Source organism: Galeopterus variegatus, unplaced genomic scaffold (assembly GCF_000696425.1).
Source record: "Galeopterus variegatus unplaced genomic scaffold, G_variegatus-3.0.2 Scaffold82, whole genome shotgun sequence".
In the NCBI taxonomy this organism is placed as follows: domain Eukaryota; kingdom Metazoa; phylum Chordata; class Mammalia; order Dermoptera; family Cynocephalidae; genus Galeopterus; species Galeopterus variegatus.
Genome location: NW_007726193.1, coordinates 511,729 through 527,090, shown reverse-complemented (window position 1 = coordinate 527,090; position 15,362 = coordinate 511,729). Strand labels below are relative to the sequence as shown.

Here is a 15,362-nt window from a genome sequence, read left to right as displayed (position 1 = left end):
GGCCGGCCCCTAACTTAGTTTTTAAAAGGACTACTCTGGCTACTGTGTGAAGAATAGTCTATAGGGAGAAAAGGCAGAAGCTAGGCTAGGATGAGGCTACTGGCAATGATCCAGGCAAAATGTGAGGGTGGCCTTGATTAGGGTGGTAACAGGGCTGATGGTAGAAAGCTATCAGATTCTAGATAAATCTTGAAGGTGAAGCCAATAGGATTTGCTAATGAGATCAAATTTGGGGCGTGAGGAAAAGAAGAATCAAATATGATTGTAAGTTACAGGCCTAAATAACTAGAAAGATGAAGTTGCCATTATCTGAGATAAGGAAGACTGAGAGAGGAGCAGATTTAGGGGGTAGAGATCGGAAGTTTAGATACAGACATAATAGGTTTGAGATGCCTATTAGACATCTAAACAGAGATGTTGAATATGTAGGTTTGGAGTTCAGGAGAAAAGTCTGGACTAGAGATACACATTAGGACTCATCTAGTTTAAAAAAAGTATTTAAAGCCATTAGATTGAATGAGGTTGCCAGAGTGGTGAAAATGAATAGAGAAGTCCAAGGACCAAGACCTGGGGTACAGCTGTGTTTAAAGGTCACAGACATGAGAATCAAGCAAAGATGATTAAGAGTAAGCAGTGAGGTAGGAAACAAACACCACAGAGAGTGGCACCCTAAAAACCAGGAGAGGAAAGTGCTTCAAAAAAGGAGGGAGTGATCAGCTGTTTCAAATGCTGCTGATATATCAAATAAGATGAAGAAGAACTATTCTGTATAGCAATGTGGAAGTCACTGGTGACCTGGATCAGAATTTTGATGGACTGAAAGCAGAAGGCAGTGGGGAAATGGAATTGGAGAGAGCGCCATAGACAGATCTAAGAATTTTGCTATAAAGGAGAGCAGAGAAATGGAAGTAGCCAGAGGCGAAAATGGGATTAGGAGACTTTTTTTTAATGAGAGAAATTACAGCATGTGTTTGCTGATCGGAATGATCCAACGGGGCTGGGGAATAATGTAGGACAAAGAGGAGAAAATTGTTGGAGTGAGTTCCTTGAGTAAGCAAGAGCAGGTGGGATACCACGCACAAGCGCAGGGGCTGGGTTTAGACAGGAATGCAGACAATTCATCTAGAGCAGGGTTCCTCGACCATGGCACTGTTGACATCTGGGGTCTGGTAATTGTTGTGGGAGCTGTTCTGTGCACTGTAGGATGTTTAGCAGCATCCCTGACCTCTACTCACTAGATGCCAATAGCACACCACTTCCAGTCATAACAAACAAAAGTGTCTCCAGATGTTGCTAAATAGCTCCTGAGATTTTTCCCCACCCCAGGGGACATTTTGGGTTGTCCCAAATGGGTGGGGCTAGAGTTACCAGTACCAACCCATGGGGCTGTGATAGGAAGCCCTGAACTCGAGGAAGAGTACAAAGGCACAGATGCCAGCAGTGGGTAGGTGTGGTGCAGACTTAGGAAAGTTCTCTTCTGATTGCTTCCAGTTTTTCACTGAAAGAGGAAGCAAGCTCATCAGCTGTAACCGAGTTTGGGGGAGGAGGTACAGGAGGCTTAGGAAGAGAAGATATGAAATTGTCCTTTAGGAGAGGTGGAGAATGAATGGCCAGGAGAAATGGACATGACCCTAGGCTGCATTAAGGGCTCACTTGAGATAAGTAGTCATGAATTTAATATGAAACAAGTCAGCCTGGATGTGTGTTTTTCTTGGGCCATATTCAGGGGTGGAGTCAGGGGTGGAGTAGGGAGAGAGCTGGATTAAATAGATTATGGTTTTGCCAACAAGTACAAGGAAGCAACGAAGACGCAAACAAGTGAATGATAAAAATGACCACAGAATTTGAGCTCAGTAAGAAGAAAGAGGGATAGAGAGATTATAAACAGGTAGGTGGCAAAAAAGCAACAAACGTTCATCACAACAGGGTAGTTTCAAGATGTTTTTAACAAAAGGAGCTGCAAAGGGGAAAAGATAAGGTGAGCTCTGCCATACTAAGGTAATGACTTAATTTTTCTTAATATTCGATACTCACTGAAGGACAGAGTACAACAGTTTCTACACGAAATCAGGTCTTTTTTTTTTTTAAAAGATGACCGGTAAGGGGATCTTAACCCTTGACTTGGTGTTGTCAGCACCATTACATGAAATCAGGTCTTTTTTTTTTTTAAAAGATGACCGGTAAGGGGATCTTAACCCTTGACTTGGTGTTGTCAGCACCATTACATGAAATCAGGTCTTTTTTTTTAAAAGATGACCAGTGAGCGAACCGGCCATCCCTGTATGGGATCCGAACCCGGGGCCTTGGTGTTATCAGCACCGCACTCTACTGAGTGAGCCACGGGCCGGCCCGGCCCCCACATGAAATCAGGTAAACTAAGCTTCCTAACTAAGCTCAGTGTTTGGGGCTGTGGTTTCTCTGGTCAAGTTACCCTCCATCAGTGAAGCCAAACACTGGGGAAGCAACACGAAATATCTGAGAAATCAGAGAATTCAAAAAGTTTGAAATGACTTCTAGTCTTTATTTAGTAATTTGTTTATGTATTTTTCTTATAGTTGTTCAGATGCTTGTGGGTATATCTGGGGCTGACAGGCCTCACAAATCTGACTGAACTGAAGTGGTAGGCAAAACTGTGGCCACCTGAGGCATTATCCCTGATTCTAATGGTGTTGTGATTTGAATGTGTCCCCCAAATTTCATGTATTAGAAACTTAATCCACAAAGCAACAGTGTTGAGAGGTAGGACCTTCAAGAGGTGATTAGATCATGAGGGCTCAGCCTTCATGAATGGATTTATGCTATTACTGCAGGAGTGGGTTACTTATGGTGGGAATGGGTTTCTGATTAAAAGGATGAGTTTGGCTTATTCCCTCCCTCCCTCTCTGTCTGTCAGTCTCTCATGCTCTCTCACCATGTGATGCCTTCTGCCATGTTATAACACAGCAAGAAGGCCCTAACCTGATGCAGACCCCCTGACCTTGGACTTCCCAGCCTCTAGAACTGTAAGAAACAAATTTCTTTTCTTTATAAATTACCCAGTCTATGGTATTCTGTTAGAGCAACACAAAAAGGACTAAGACAGTTGGTTTCAAGGTGAAAGTCATCAACAGTTGTTTCTGGCAGGCTCTTGGTTCCTACTTTTGAGGATTTTCTTTAAAAGTTACAGAAGATAAAAAATAAAAGGTATCCATTTCCTCACTAGCATGCATTCAAAACATAACATGAGACCAACACCACTGTTATGAGAACAACACATAGCCTTTATAGACTTGGGCCTCCCACAATCACTTAAGTATCAGAAGGCTCAGCCCTGCTGCTCACTAGCTGAATGGCTACAGGCAAGGCATTCGAACTCTTCAGCTAAAAAATGGAGGTTAGTAATACTACAGCTACCTCACAGGGCTGTTGCCCAGGAATGTATGTGAACGTGCTTTGTAAACCATATTGTACTTTACTAATAATAGAGATTGTGACTATACATTGAGAGTGGCAGGAGGAATGAAACTAAAGTCTCCCTCCTGGTCAGAATGGAAAAAAGAAGCAAGAGTTTTTCACTAAAAGCAGAAACCTGTGTTGTATGCATCAGAAGGGCACCAGCTCCTTTTCTACACAGAGTGTAAGTGTGGGAATTTGGCCAAAGCTTGTACTTGGTGAACCTACCCCTTATAGACAAGGACAGACAGAAAGCCGGAGGGAGAACAAAGCATTCCCACAACTGGTGGGTGCAGTCTCAGGGCCAATTCTTGGTAGCCTTGTTCTGGACTGATAGAGGTTTGGAAACAGGTGGGATATACTTACTATTGGGCTTCCCAGGAGTCATTACGGCTCATCAACTAGCAGGAAACATGGAGCTTTTATGAATTCATCCTCCAACTGGTGGCTGGCCACTCACGGTTATCTCATGACTTACAATCTAGGCGCCAAGTGCTCAACAGGCCTCTCAAAATGTATCAGCAAAAAGGCACATTAAACCACAATGAGATACCACCTCACCCCAGTTAGAATGTCTATTACCAGAAAGACAAAAGAAAACAAGTGTTGGAGAGGATGTGGAGAAAAGGGAACACTTACACACTGCTGGTGGGATTGTAAATTAGTGCAGCCATTATGGAAAATAGTACGGAGACTCCTAAAAAATTAAAAACAGAACTGCCATATGATTCAGCAATCCCATCCCACTACTGGTATTTATTCAAAGAAAATGAAATCAGTATATAGAAGAGATATCTTCACTCCCATGTTTATTGCAGCACTGTTTACAACAGCCAAGATACGGAATCAACCTAAATGTCCAACAAGAGATGAATGGATAAAGAAAATGTAGTCTACATGCAATGGAATACTATTCAGCCATAAAAAAGAATGACATCCTGTCATTTGTAACAACATGGATGAACCACGAGGACATCATATTAAGCAAAATAAGCCAGACACAGCAAGACAAATACTGCATGATCTCACTCATGTGTGGAATCTAAACAAAAAAGTTGATATCATAGAAGTAGAATAGAACAGTGGTTACCAGAGACTGGGGAAGGGAGGGGAAGGGACGGGAGGGGAGGAGGGCGGAGAGAGAGAAGGAAAGATGGGGAGATGTTGGTCAACGAGTACAAAGTTATAATTAAATAGGAGGAATAAGTTCTTGTGTTCTATTGCACAGTAGAGAAACTGTGGTGAACTGTAAGATATTATATATCACAAAATAGCTAGAAGAGAGGTTAATGTTCTCACCACAAAGAAATGATAAATGCGTGAGGTGATGGGTACGCTAACTACCCTAATTTGATCATTATACAACATATACATGTATTGAAACATCAAATTGTACCCCATAAATATGTACAATTATAATGTGTCAATTAAAGAAAAAATTTAAATGGCAGACTGGAAAGGGTCCCCATGATGAGTATCACAGGGAGCTGAGGACATAGGAAACTGGGTACTAGAAAAGCCAAACTTTAGCTGCAGGCTTGCTTTTTACTATTTCTATGGAAAAAATTACACGGCACATAACTGCCTCCATTTTCCTACCTGGATTACATTCAGATCCAGAGGTGAAAGTGTGAGTGTCTAGTCCAACCCCTGTATTTCACAAAGGAGGACACTGAGACTTGGGAGGTGAACTGACTAGCTCAAGAATACACAACTAGTGAGTAGCCCAGACAGGACTAGAATCCCCATCATGCCTCCGCATTAGGGCTCCTTCTACCCACCTGTTTCTTCTAGGGCCTTTCCCGGGAAGACAGTAGTTGGCTGAGGGAGGTTGCTTTCATACAATCAGTGTCTTTTCTCCATCAGCCTGCCAGCCTTAAAGATGCCAGAGAAAAGGACAGCCTCAGCCTGCAGGTCAAGTCCACCTGGGTGCTTCAAGATGCCCCCCAAAATGGTTTTAAGTAGGGTTTCAAGCTTGAGGATGGTGAACAATCCTAGGATGGTGATGAAGATCTATCCAGAAACCCTGGAGAAAGCAAATAACGCTGACAATGAAAAGCAAGAAGTGAGACCATACAGGAGCCCTTTGTGATGCAGGGTCCCAGCACCTGACCAGGAAGTAAGTCCTGGAAGCACAGTAGCAGGTTTGGGGGGCCGCCGCCTGTGCAGTCGCACTGGGTTTGAAGGTCGGCGGTCACCACTTGAAATTCTTAATAACTTACGAACAAGAGGCCTGGCATTGACATTTTCATTTTACATTGGGCCCCTCAAATTATGTGGCCAGTGCTGCTTCCTCCCCGCAGCCATAAAGGAGTGGCCTGTCTACACGCCCCCCCAGCCCCAGACAAATGGGACCAAATGGGACCTGCGACTTTTACCCCCTGTCCGGTTTCGGGAGGGGAAGAATGCTGAAAAAGGTCAGGGGAGTAGTAGGAGGCCCGCGCCCCGGGCAAGGGGCCGCCTAAGCCTAGCAAAATGGTACCAACGTGAAAATGCGCTCCCCTCCCCCAAGCCCAGCCCCGAGCCCGCGCTGCCTCAATCTTCGGCTCCAAGGGACTCTCCCGTCTCCCTGCTCCGGACTCAAGGTCTTCGACGCTGCCGGAAACGACGTTCTGACTTCGGACGGGGCAAGTCAGCCAGTCGGTCGCCCGGACTTAGTATGCCCGTGAGGAAAATGGGCGGCCTGTGAGGAAAATGGGCGACCCGCGGGTCCCTAACGGCTGAGGGAAGCTACCCGGGCAGGGTGCACTTCCGCCCAACGGCCGCCTCGCCGATGCCTCAGCTGAGAGAAAGTTTGGGGACAGCTGATTAGGGGAGCGGCGCTTTCAGCCAGAAGGGTGACCCCGAGCCCCGGCCTCGCCTTGGTCACGGAACCGCGAGGATGGCGGCCAGGAAAGGCGAGCAACCCAGCCGCGGGAGAGGGAGGCCCGGATCCCGCCGCGGGAGAAGAAGGCCGGGATCCCGCCGCCAACTCTGCGCCTCCGTGGCGGGGCGTGGCCACGGCGGAGGGGCGGGGCTTGGACGAAGGCGTGCGAGCGGTTGTGAGACCATGAATAAAGTTACAGCGACACCCTTCTTCGAAGGGGTTCCATAGTGTAGTGGTTATCACGTCTGCTTTACACGCAGAAGGTCCTGGGTTCGAGCCCCAGTGGAACCACGGCTGGGAAGTTGCCTTTTTTTTTTCTCCTTGAGCGTCCCGATTTGGAAGGAAAATGAACAAACGACAAAGACGAGGTAGTTTTCTTTCCCCTTTTTCTTTTTTAAACATCTCTCATTTATTTGGGGGCATGTTTTTATCGCAGAAGCGAAATAATAGATACCCTCTTCTGTCCCACGAGGTCCCGGCCGCCATCGCCCGACCTTCGAACACGTAGCCCAGGGGCAGGCGCCGGGCCCTACCCCACCTCTCCTCCGGGTGCTCCGGGGCGGCCTCGGAAAATGCACGCTCGTGGGAAGCACCGGGCGCAGCCCTTCCCCTGCAAGCCAGGACCGGCCGGCCCTCCAAAGCCTCCGGCTAAAACGGGGTTATAGAGCAGCGCTTTGCAGCCGCATCGTTACAGGTTATGATTCAAGGTTTAACTTTTCATTAAACTCTAAAATACAGAGCGGGGAAGAACAACCACAAAAAAATAGTTATTTTCTTTTTTTGGCAGCTGGCCGGTAAGGGAATCGGAACCCTTGACCTTTGTGCTACAACACATAGTTCTTTTCTTTTTAATACAGCAGTAGGGTTTGTTCAATGAAGAATCCATACACAGTACAGAGTAAATACAGGGCTTGTCGACACCCAATAAATGGTGGTTGAATGACGAAACCTTTCTTTGGTTCCTTTTCGTTACTATTTCATTACAGTTTCGTTTGGGGGGATTATTATTAGTATTTTTAATATTGGCCTTCTTCATCTTCGACAAGAGGAATGAAGGGAAAGTGTCTGGGACCCTGGGGGCTGAGGGTGTGGACCAGGGTGGGATAGTGGTCGCGAAGAAAAAAAGGGAAGGGGAAACGGTATTTTTCTCTGCATTTTTCCACGTAGTTTTTGCTCATGCAGTGTATAAATTTGCATCTTTTTCTAACTCAAGAATATAACGTGATTTTCCATTATTACAATCACTTCATCAACTTTATTCTTTTTGTATAAGCCATCTTAACCGTTTTTAAGTGTTAAGTATATTCACATTGTTGGGCAATCTCCAGAACTTTTTCATCTTGCAAAACTGAAACTCTATACCTATTAAACAACTCCCCTTTTCCTCTCATCAAGTTTATTCTTAATGGCTATGTAATAACAGCTAATTATGTCAAACACTGTCATAAATATTTTGTATATATCATTCCATTTAAGCCCCAAAATAACTTTGAAGTAGTCATTTCTGTCATCTCACATGAAAAAACTGAGGCATAGAGAAGTGAAGTAACTTGCCGTGAGGTCACAAGGTAACAAGTGTTAGTTAGCACTGGGATTCGCACCCAGTCTAACTTGGAAATCTCTACTCTTAACCCTACCAGGCTGCACGGCCTCTCCTAATTTCCTTAACCAGCCCCTAACCTTGGCCATTGAAATTGTTTCCAATTTTTTGTTATTGTAAGTAACACGGCACTGCACATCTTTCTGTGTAACTGTCCCTAACACCACCACCAAATTTAGTATTCTCCTGAGTAGATGTGAACATGATGCCAAATTGCCTGCTAAGAGGGGGATTCATGGCATTTTCTTATACTTCGGGAATATTAGCACTTATTTGGCAGGAAATTGCTCAAGGTCACCCCCTAGAAGATGGGAGAGAAAGAATTAAGAACTGAATCTTCTGATTCAAGTTTCTATTTCCCTCCATCGCTCCCCTTACATTTAAAGATAAGAGTAAAACCATCTTCTTTGCTAAACCAACCTCAGTTGACGTTAGTATCTTCTCTGAGACTTCCTTGTTGAAGCAGGTAACTATGTGGGTTATCTTGATGGGGCTCAGCCAAATACCCAAGATCTAAATGGAATAAGATGCTTAATGAGGCCTGCACTCGAGTTAATCCCCTGCTCCCGGGCAAGCTGTCCACTTCAGTGAGGTCAAGCTGCAGCCGAGGACGAGGGGAAAATGCCACGCAAGATAGAAGTCTTCTTATTACTTCTCTTTGGCTATGAAGGTATGTGCTATTCAACCATGGTCATCCATGACATACTTAATGATATGATTTAATTAATAATATAGTTGATAAATCGAAATAAAAATATTATTAATTAGCAACACATGGTAACTAACATGTGTTATTAATGAACAACAGTGGTCTTAGTGTGGATGCGGTCCTCTTTGTCTTGCCACTGGCTTAATATTATTACGTAGCCATCAAAGGATGCTTAAAATCTGACAGAAAGAAGCGTGGGTCTCAGAAATTGTATAAAATGGCTATTAATTGCAATAATTAATGGGAAAGTGTAGCGTATTCTTGAAAACTTTTATGAGTCAAAGTTAGAGTGATGGTAGAAATTAATCTTCCCAACCAGGACACTATTGAAGGTGGAGAAGGATGCTATTAATAATTCTGCTGGGACAACAGGTGTAAACCAGGACTGTCCCAGGCAAATCAGGACATAAGGTCACCCTAGTTTAAATATGGATTAACATAACACGCCAAGTACCAACTGGAATCTAGTAAAAAGCATAATCCAACTGAGAGTCGAGAAACCCCAAAGATTCAATACCCTCAATCATTTAAAAATTTCTAAATATGGCCTTGGCAGGAGTGATATGCTTAAATAAGGCAAAATCAAAGGCAAATCTCTAAAACGTCATCCAATCCAACTTATAAATTCTCTCTCAGTCTTTGAGATAATACTCTTTCATGCCTCTCTCAATTCTCAAGTACCCACCAACTCAGAATTCCTTTTCGGGTGCATTTGGACATTAGAAATGGGTTGAATGTCTTCTTTGTGGCATTGTGTATTTGTGGGTGTTACAGGAAATAAGGAGGGCGGGGAGGGGGAGGCCTCTGTGCGCTGCAAATGACCTGGAACACAGACGCGACGAAGCTCACACAAGCGGGGTCAGAACCCCTGGCTTAAATCATTCTCTTCTCTACCCTCTCACTGTGTTTTGTTGGTAGAGTACCCGCTTTCATGAATCCCCAGTCTCATGACTTTTGTTAGGCACATTTCTCTGTGTTTGGAAAGACTTGGGCAAATATAATCCCAAGGTCATTTTGCAAACCCCAAGATATATTTCTATGTAGGGAATCACTTAGATCAATTGTCAGTTGTTTTTCCTCACAATTAAGAGTCAGCAACTTGTCCCAGTAACCCTTAATACTTTAAGGTGCTTTGGGGATTTTGTTTTTCCTTTGCTCCTTGCCCTTTCCTCAGCAGGAACATCTAGGCAGAGTCTTTCAAGGCTTAGATCCAGGGGCCCGCCGGTTAGCTCTGGCTTCGGATCCCCACACCAGCCAGTGCCCAAAACAAACAAACGAAAAGGCTTAGACAGCAAAAATGGCTGAGATCCAAATCCCCCTGGTTGTCAGGCATCCACAGGGCTCATCCTCAGATTTGCCTTCTTTGTGATCGGCATTCACATTCAGTCCTTCATCTGTCCATTTGTTCAAGAACCCATCCCTGAGCATCTGCCATGGGCAAATATTGTGTCAGAACTTGAAGAGACCCCTCAGGATTCTGGCCTCTGACTAACCCCACCTCCCCCACCCCCCGCTGGGATCTCTTGGTGAGACTGTAACTAGTGATGTTTGTACAACCAAGGTCTATTTTGTGGTTTAAGGAGAATAAAGTTGATTATGTTTAAAAAAAAAAAAACAAACTTGACATTCAAGGCAGATCCTGGTTGCTTTTGCATTGTTGAGTCTAACAACTCTGCTCCATGACCCCCAAATGGGAAAAAGTCCTATAAAAGTTTACCAACGCATTTTTAAACTAGACCTGCCCATTCAGTGGATATCGGTCATAAAAGATACACTGCCAGGAAAGCACAAAGGACAGCACTCTTTCCTGTTCTATAGCTTTGTGCATAGCTGGGGAGCTCCAGAAATGTCCACGAAGAGCAGACAATATCAACCACAGAGATGGAATGAGACGCGCTCCAGTGGGAAGGCCCAGGGACTTTCAATTCTCTTATCCACCTAACGCAGGCCCTACACCCTCACATGGCTTGGAAGGAAGCCGGCCAGCCAAGAATGGCCAGTGTAGCTTGGCAACCTACTGTGTGCTCTACTCTGAGCCAGAGGGATGCTCTAGGAGACAGAGAAAAAATACAGGACACAATCTCTGCATCTCATCAGCTTATAATCCAGATGGAGACATAGGCCAACACACATGGGAAAGCTTCATTCCATTGCACAACGGGGAACCCGAAGACAAAGGTTCTCTGTCTAACTTAACTCTTCGCGGTTTCAGTTCAGTGACGGTGGCTTCTCACTACAGTGAAATAAGGTAAATGGATCGACGGCACTTATGCATTGGATGAAGAATCATTTGGGAATGCACACATCATCATAGCAAGGCACTACCTATGTCTTATAACTGAGTCAGGCTTCTATTTATTTTACATTGCACATTTTGGATTTGACATCAATAATGATTCTTAAAAACATCCATCTTATTAAAATAAATTAGTCCATTACTTGGTCATGTTTATTATATAAAAACCAGAAAAAAGGCATCCAGCCACATCTTAGAGGTGAATGTGTCCCCTAGGCAGGTATGTCAACCATCAGGGATTGCAGGTTGTTTTAAAAGCAGCTTTATTGAGAGGTAATTTACGTACCATTAAATTCACCCATTTAAAGTGTAAAATTCAATAGTTTTTAGTATATTTACAGATCTGTGAAGCACGCAATCTAATTTTAGAGCATTTTCATCACCCCAAACATAAAGCATTCACACCCCATTCTCCCCAGCCCCAAATCTATTTTCTATCTCTATAGGTTTGCCAGTTCTGGACATTTCATTTAGATGGAATTCTACAACATGTGGTCTTTTGTCTTTCACTTAGCATATGTCTTTGAGGTTCCTCTGGGTTGAAGCATGTACGGGTAACAGATTTACCCATGAATACGCCTGTCACCTAAAATAGTAACACTTTCACACCAGAAGCAATTTCCTTCTTCTTCACAAGAGGGGCATTATTGCAGCCTGCTGCGATTCTCCTGTGTCTTATTCTTGTTTCTCAAGTAGATTGGAAGCTGGTTACAGACAGTTTTTATCATCCAGAATTTTATGATTTTCTCCTCGGCTTCCTCTGTTTCCACGGGAAGAAACTCTCTGTATTTAGTGATATCCAATCAAAGAGACTAAAATAGTCTCTCTCATCTGTGTCTAATGCACACTTTTCGTCTTGGATCTGCAAAGTACATTTCAAGAAATAGGCACACCTCAAATTTTCTTGTTGTGGTAACAAAGGTTTCCCCAGTGGAGTGGCCCTCTGGATGAAAGGACAGAATGAGCCCGTATTGCATAAATCTAAGATTAGTGGATAGGTAACAAGTAGAGGAATCACAAAAATAATCCAAATAGGGAGAAAAACATGCGATGACATGTCATCAAAATCTTTTACTATTTTTCCTTTAAAGGCTGACATTTTTTCTTTTTCTCATTCCAACAATGTTATTTTCTGGTATGACAATATGTTGTTGTCAAAAATGCGTTGCTTTTGTTCTCCAGTTTTCCAGAGATTACATCATTTTGGGGGACGACAGCAGCCGCGATGCTGCTCCCTTGGTGACAGCTTTTCCTGTGAACGCTTGTTGTTCCTTCTTTCTCTGCTCATTTCCATAAGGATCTGGCACCTCAGAATCCCAGGCTGCCTACAGACAAATGCTTTCTGGGGAGGGGAGCCTGGGAAGAAAAAAAAAAAACAACTCAAGAAACCAGCCCCAAATCTGCCTGAGCACAGGAATTGGCTCTGAAACCAGGCCTTCCTCTTAGGCCTCATCTCTCCACAGGCAGACGGTGGCTGCGTCCCCCACCCTTTCTTTTTGGCCTTCTGCTTTGTTTCGGCAGAAAGTGGAAACACCTCCCTCCTCCCGGGCCCACGATGGCCCCTGAGTAATGTGAGCGTCCCCCAGCCTCAGCTGAACTCTGGGTTTGCTCAGCTGCAGCCGAATAGGCCCTGTTCGGTGACAGACATGGCCATTGAGCCAAATTGATTTGGTTACTAAAGCCACACTGTCAGTGACTGACACCCCTCACCTTTGGGCCCCCCAAAAGAGGGTCTTGGCACAGTTGATGTTTGCCCAACTGACAGGGCCCTTCAGAAACTGCTTTCACCGTCCCTTCAGGTGGGGGTGGGGCGGAGCGTCTCCTGGATTAACAGTCCCCAAGTCAACTAGATACCGATTGATCGTTTCCTTTGTATTTCTTGATGAACAGCTACAGGACTGAGGTTATGGGTTCAATAGATGTGAGCTCCAAAGAGCACACCCAGCCCTTCTGGGCTTCCCCCCAAACTCCAGAAGCATCCGTCCAGATGCCCACTCGACTTCAACCCTTGGCTGTCCCTTAGGCCTCTGCAAACTTACTGTGTCCCAAAGGGAACATCCTCCACCCTATCCTTCCAAAATCCATCCCCCCTGGAACCTTCTCCCGCTCGGTAAATGGCAGCTCTATCCTCCCAGCTGCTCACGCCTCCAACTTCTCTTTCCTTCACACCCCACATGTAATCTGTCAGCAAATCTTCTTGGCACTACCTTCCAAATACAGTCAGAACCCAGCCGCTTCCCATCACCTCCACTGCCACCACCCTGGCCAAGCCACCATCTTCTCTCCCCTGGATGTCTGCACTCGCCCTGGAACTGGACTCTGTATCCTTCCTTGACCCAGCCAGGCTTTGAAACTGTGGTCAGTCACGTCTCTCCACTCCTCAGATCCCTCCAAGGTCTCACTCAGTGTAAATGCCAAAGCCCTCATGTGGCCCACATGGCCCTGCAGGAAGTGCCCCCTCCCCCATCTCCTCATCTCCTAAGACTCTTTACTCTCTGGCTCCAGCCCACGGGTCTCTTTGCTCTTCCTAGAACATGCCAAGCACACACCCACCTCAGGGGCTTCACACCTGCTACTCCCTCCCCACAGAATGCTTTGCCCCCGGGCATCTCACCTCCTTCAGGTCCTTGCTCCAACATCACCTTCTCAGTGAGAGCTTCCCCAACCAAAAATACCAGTCCCCGTCCCCCAACTTCCCTGCTTCTTTTTCTCCATACCAGTCGCCATCAATTTACATACTGTATATTTTATTTGTTCATTTATTTATTAATTCTCACACACACACATGCACGCGCAGGCCTATAAGCTCTGTTGAGGGCAGGTATTTTTCCTGTTTTGTTTACTGCTAAATCCCCAGCACCTAAACCCGGGCCTGGAATGTACTAGAGTGCAAAAGATAAATGTGGAGAGGTAGGCAGGAGATAGATAGATAGAGCTAGGCGACTCCCTGAGGGCCACATTCTTACTATACTCATATTGCTATGAATAATCTAGTACATGTTTTTGGCCTTTGGAGAATATATGTATGCATTTCTGGTGGGTAACTACTTAGGAGTGGAATTGCTGGGTCTTAGGGCACACATATGTTCAGCCTTAGTATAAATTGTCAAACAGTTTTCCAAAGAGGTTAGACTATCTTCCACCCCCACCAGCAACATATGAAAGTTCAGATTACTCCATGGCCTCGCCACCACTTGGTTGGGTCTAGTTTTAGATAGCAAGAGACATCTACAAGGAGCTATCCAGTAAGTCATTCAGTGCAAGAGTCTGAACCCTAGTTTAGCAACATTCACAGGGTGGCTGGAGGAAGCAGAGCTCTCAAAGGAGACTGAGAAGGTTTATCCAGAGTGGTGGGAGCTAAAGGAAGATGGGAGTGACTGATAGCACCCAACATTGCAGTGGGAAGATGGAAGGTCAGTGTTGGGAAGAGCCCATTGGATTTGAAGATAAGAAGTCATCAGTAACCTCCTTTGCCAGCACAGGACTTGGCACCATGCTACTGTCTTAGTCCATGCGGGCTGCTGTAACAAAATATCATAAACTGGGTGGCTTATAAACAACAAAAATGTATTTCTCACAGTTCTGGAAGCTGGGAAGTCCACGATCAAGGCTTGATCAGATTTGGTGTCTGGTGAGGACCTGCTTTCTGGCTCATAGATGGTGACTTCTTGCTGTGTCCTCACATGGTGGGAGGGTGAGGGAGTTCTGTGGGGATTCTTTAATAAGGACACTAATCCCATTCATGGGGGGCAGAACCTAATCACCTCCCAAAGGTGACCTAATCACTTCCCATAGGCTCCACCTCCTAATACTATCACGTTGGTGATTAAGTTTCAACATATGAATCTGGGGGGACACAAACATCCAGACCACAGCAGGTACTATGGTGGCCTTCTACCAGGATGGCACTCTCTAACCTTCATTGCTACCTGAGAGGGTCAATTCTGCCCTCAGCAAGTAAATAACCAGTGGAACAAGGACCTAGGAGAGACAGCAGTGTGCTGGCTACAGGTGAGAGGTGGCCCTGAATCCTCCAGGATAAGAGATATGCCCCTTTGACTCCCAGTGCAGCCTATGCATAACCCATTGGAGTACTCACCATATGCACTTTCCAGTGTCTGTCTTCTGCCAGCAACTCAAGCCCCTTGTGGGAGGAGAGTGAGGCTTCCATTTCAGGAGGTGTGGGTCCTTGTACAGTGCCAGGCTCACAGTGGACATGCAAAAGTGGTTGTGCAATGGGTAAATAGTATTCAAATGATAGCTTTTATAATTGTGATAAAAAGATGAGACCATTTCTTTACTCTCTAAAACAATGTGAAAGCTTTTTGTGGGCATCAGATTCACTTTTTAAATAGCAAAGTAGTTAAAGGAGGAACTTTTTTTCCCATTTTCTACACTCAGGTTTTGTTTGAAATTTGTTTTTTTTTTTTTTTTTTTTTTTTTTTTTTTTTTTTTTTTT

General features: G+C 44.9%; 2 protein-coding genes and 1 non-coding gene across 3 annotated transcripts in view; 2 read left to right on the top strand and 1 right to left on the bottom strand.

Annotated features, from left to right (window-relative positions):
- The window catches only part of PPEF1 (protein phosphatase, EF-hand calcium binding domain 1), a 117,235-nt gene extending 113,250 nt beyond the window's left edge, over window positions 1–3,985 (bottom strand). Inside the window, exon 1 of the mRNA XM_008579852.1 lies at window positions 3,799–3,985. The gene's annotated coding sequence lies outside the window, so the exon portion shown is untranslated. The remainder of the gene's footprint in view (window positions 1–3,798) is intronic.
- Window positions 3,986–6,516: 2,531 nt separating this feature from the next.
- Window positions 6,517–6,589, top strand: TRNAV-UAC. Its single transcript has one exon. It is a non-coding gene; the product is annotated as a tRNA-Val (tRNA).
- Window positions 6,590–8,508: 1,919 nt separating this feature from the next.
- RS1 (retinoschisin 1) overlaps window positions 8,509–15,362 on the top strand; it is a 23,014-nt gene continuing 16,160 nt past the window's right edge. The window contains exon 1 of the mRNA XM_008579842.1: window positions 8,509–8,568. Coding sequence (XP_008578064.1) covers window positions 8,520–8,568 — 49 coding nt within the window. The 5' untranslated portion in view covers window positions 8,509–8,519. The remainder of the gene's footprint in view (window positions 8,569–15,362) is intronic.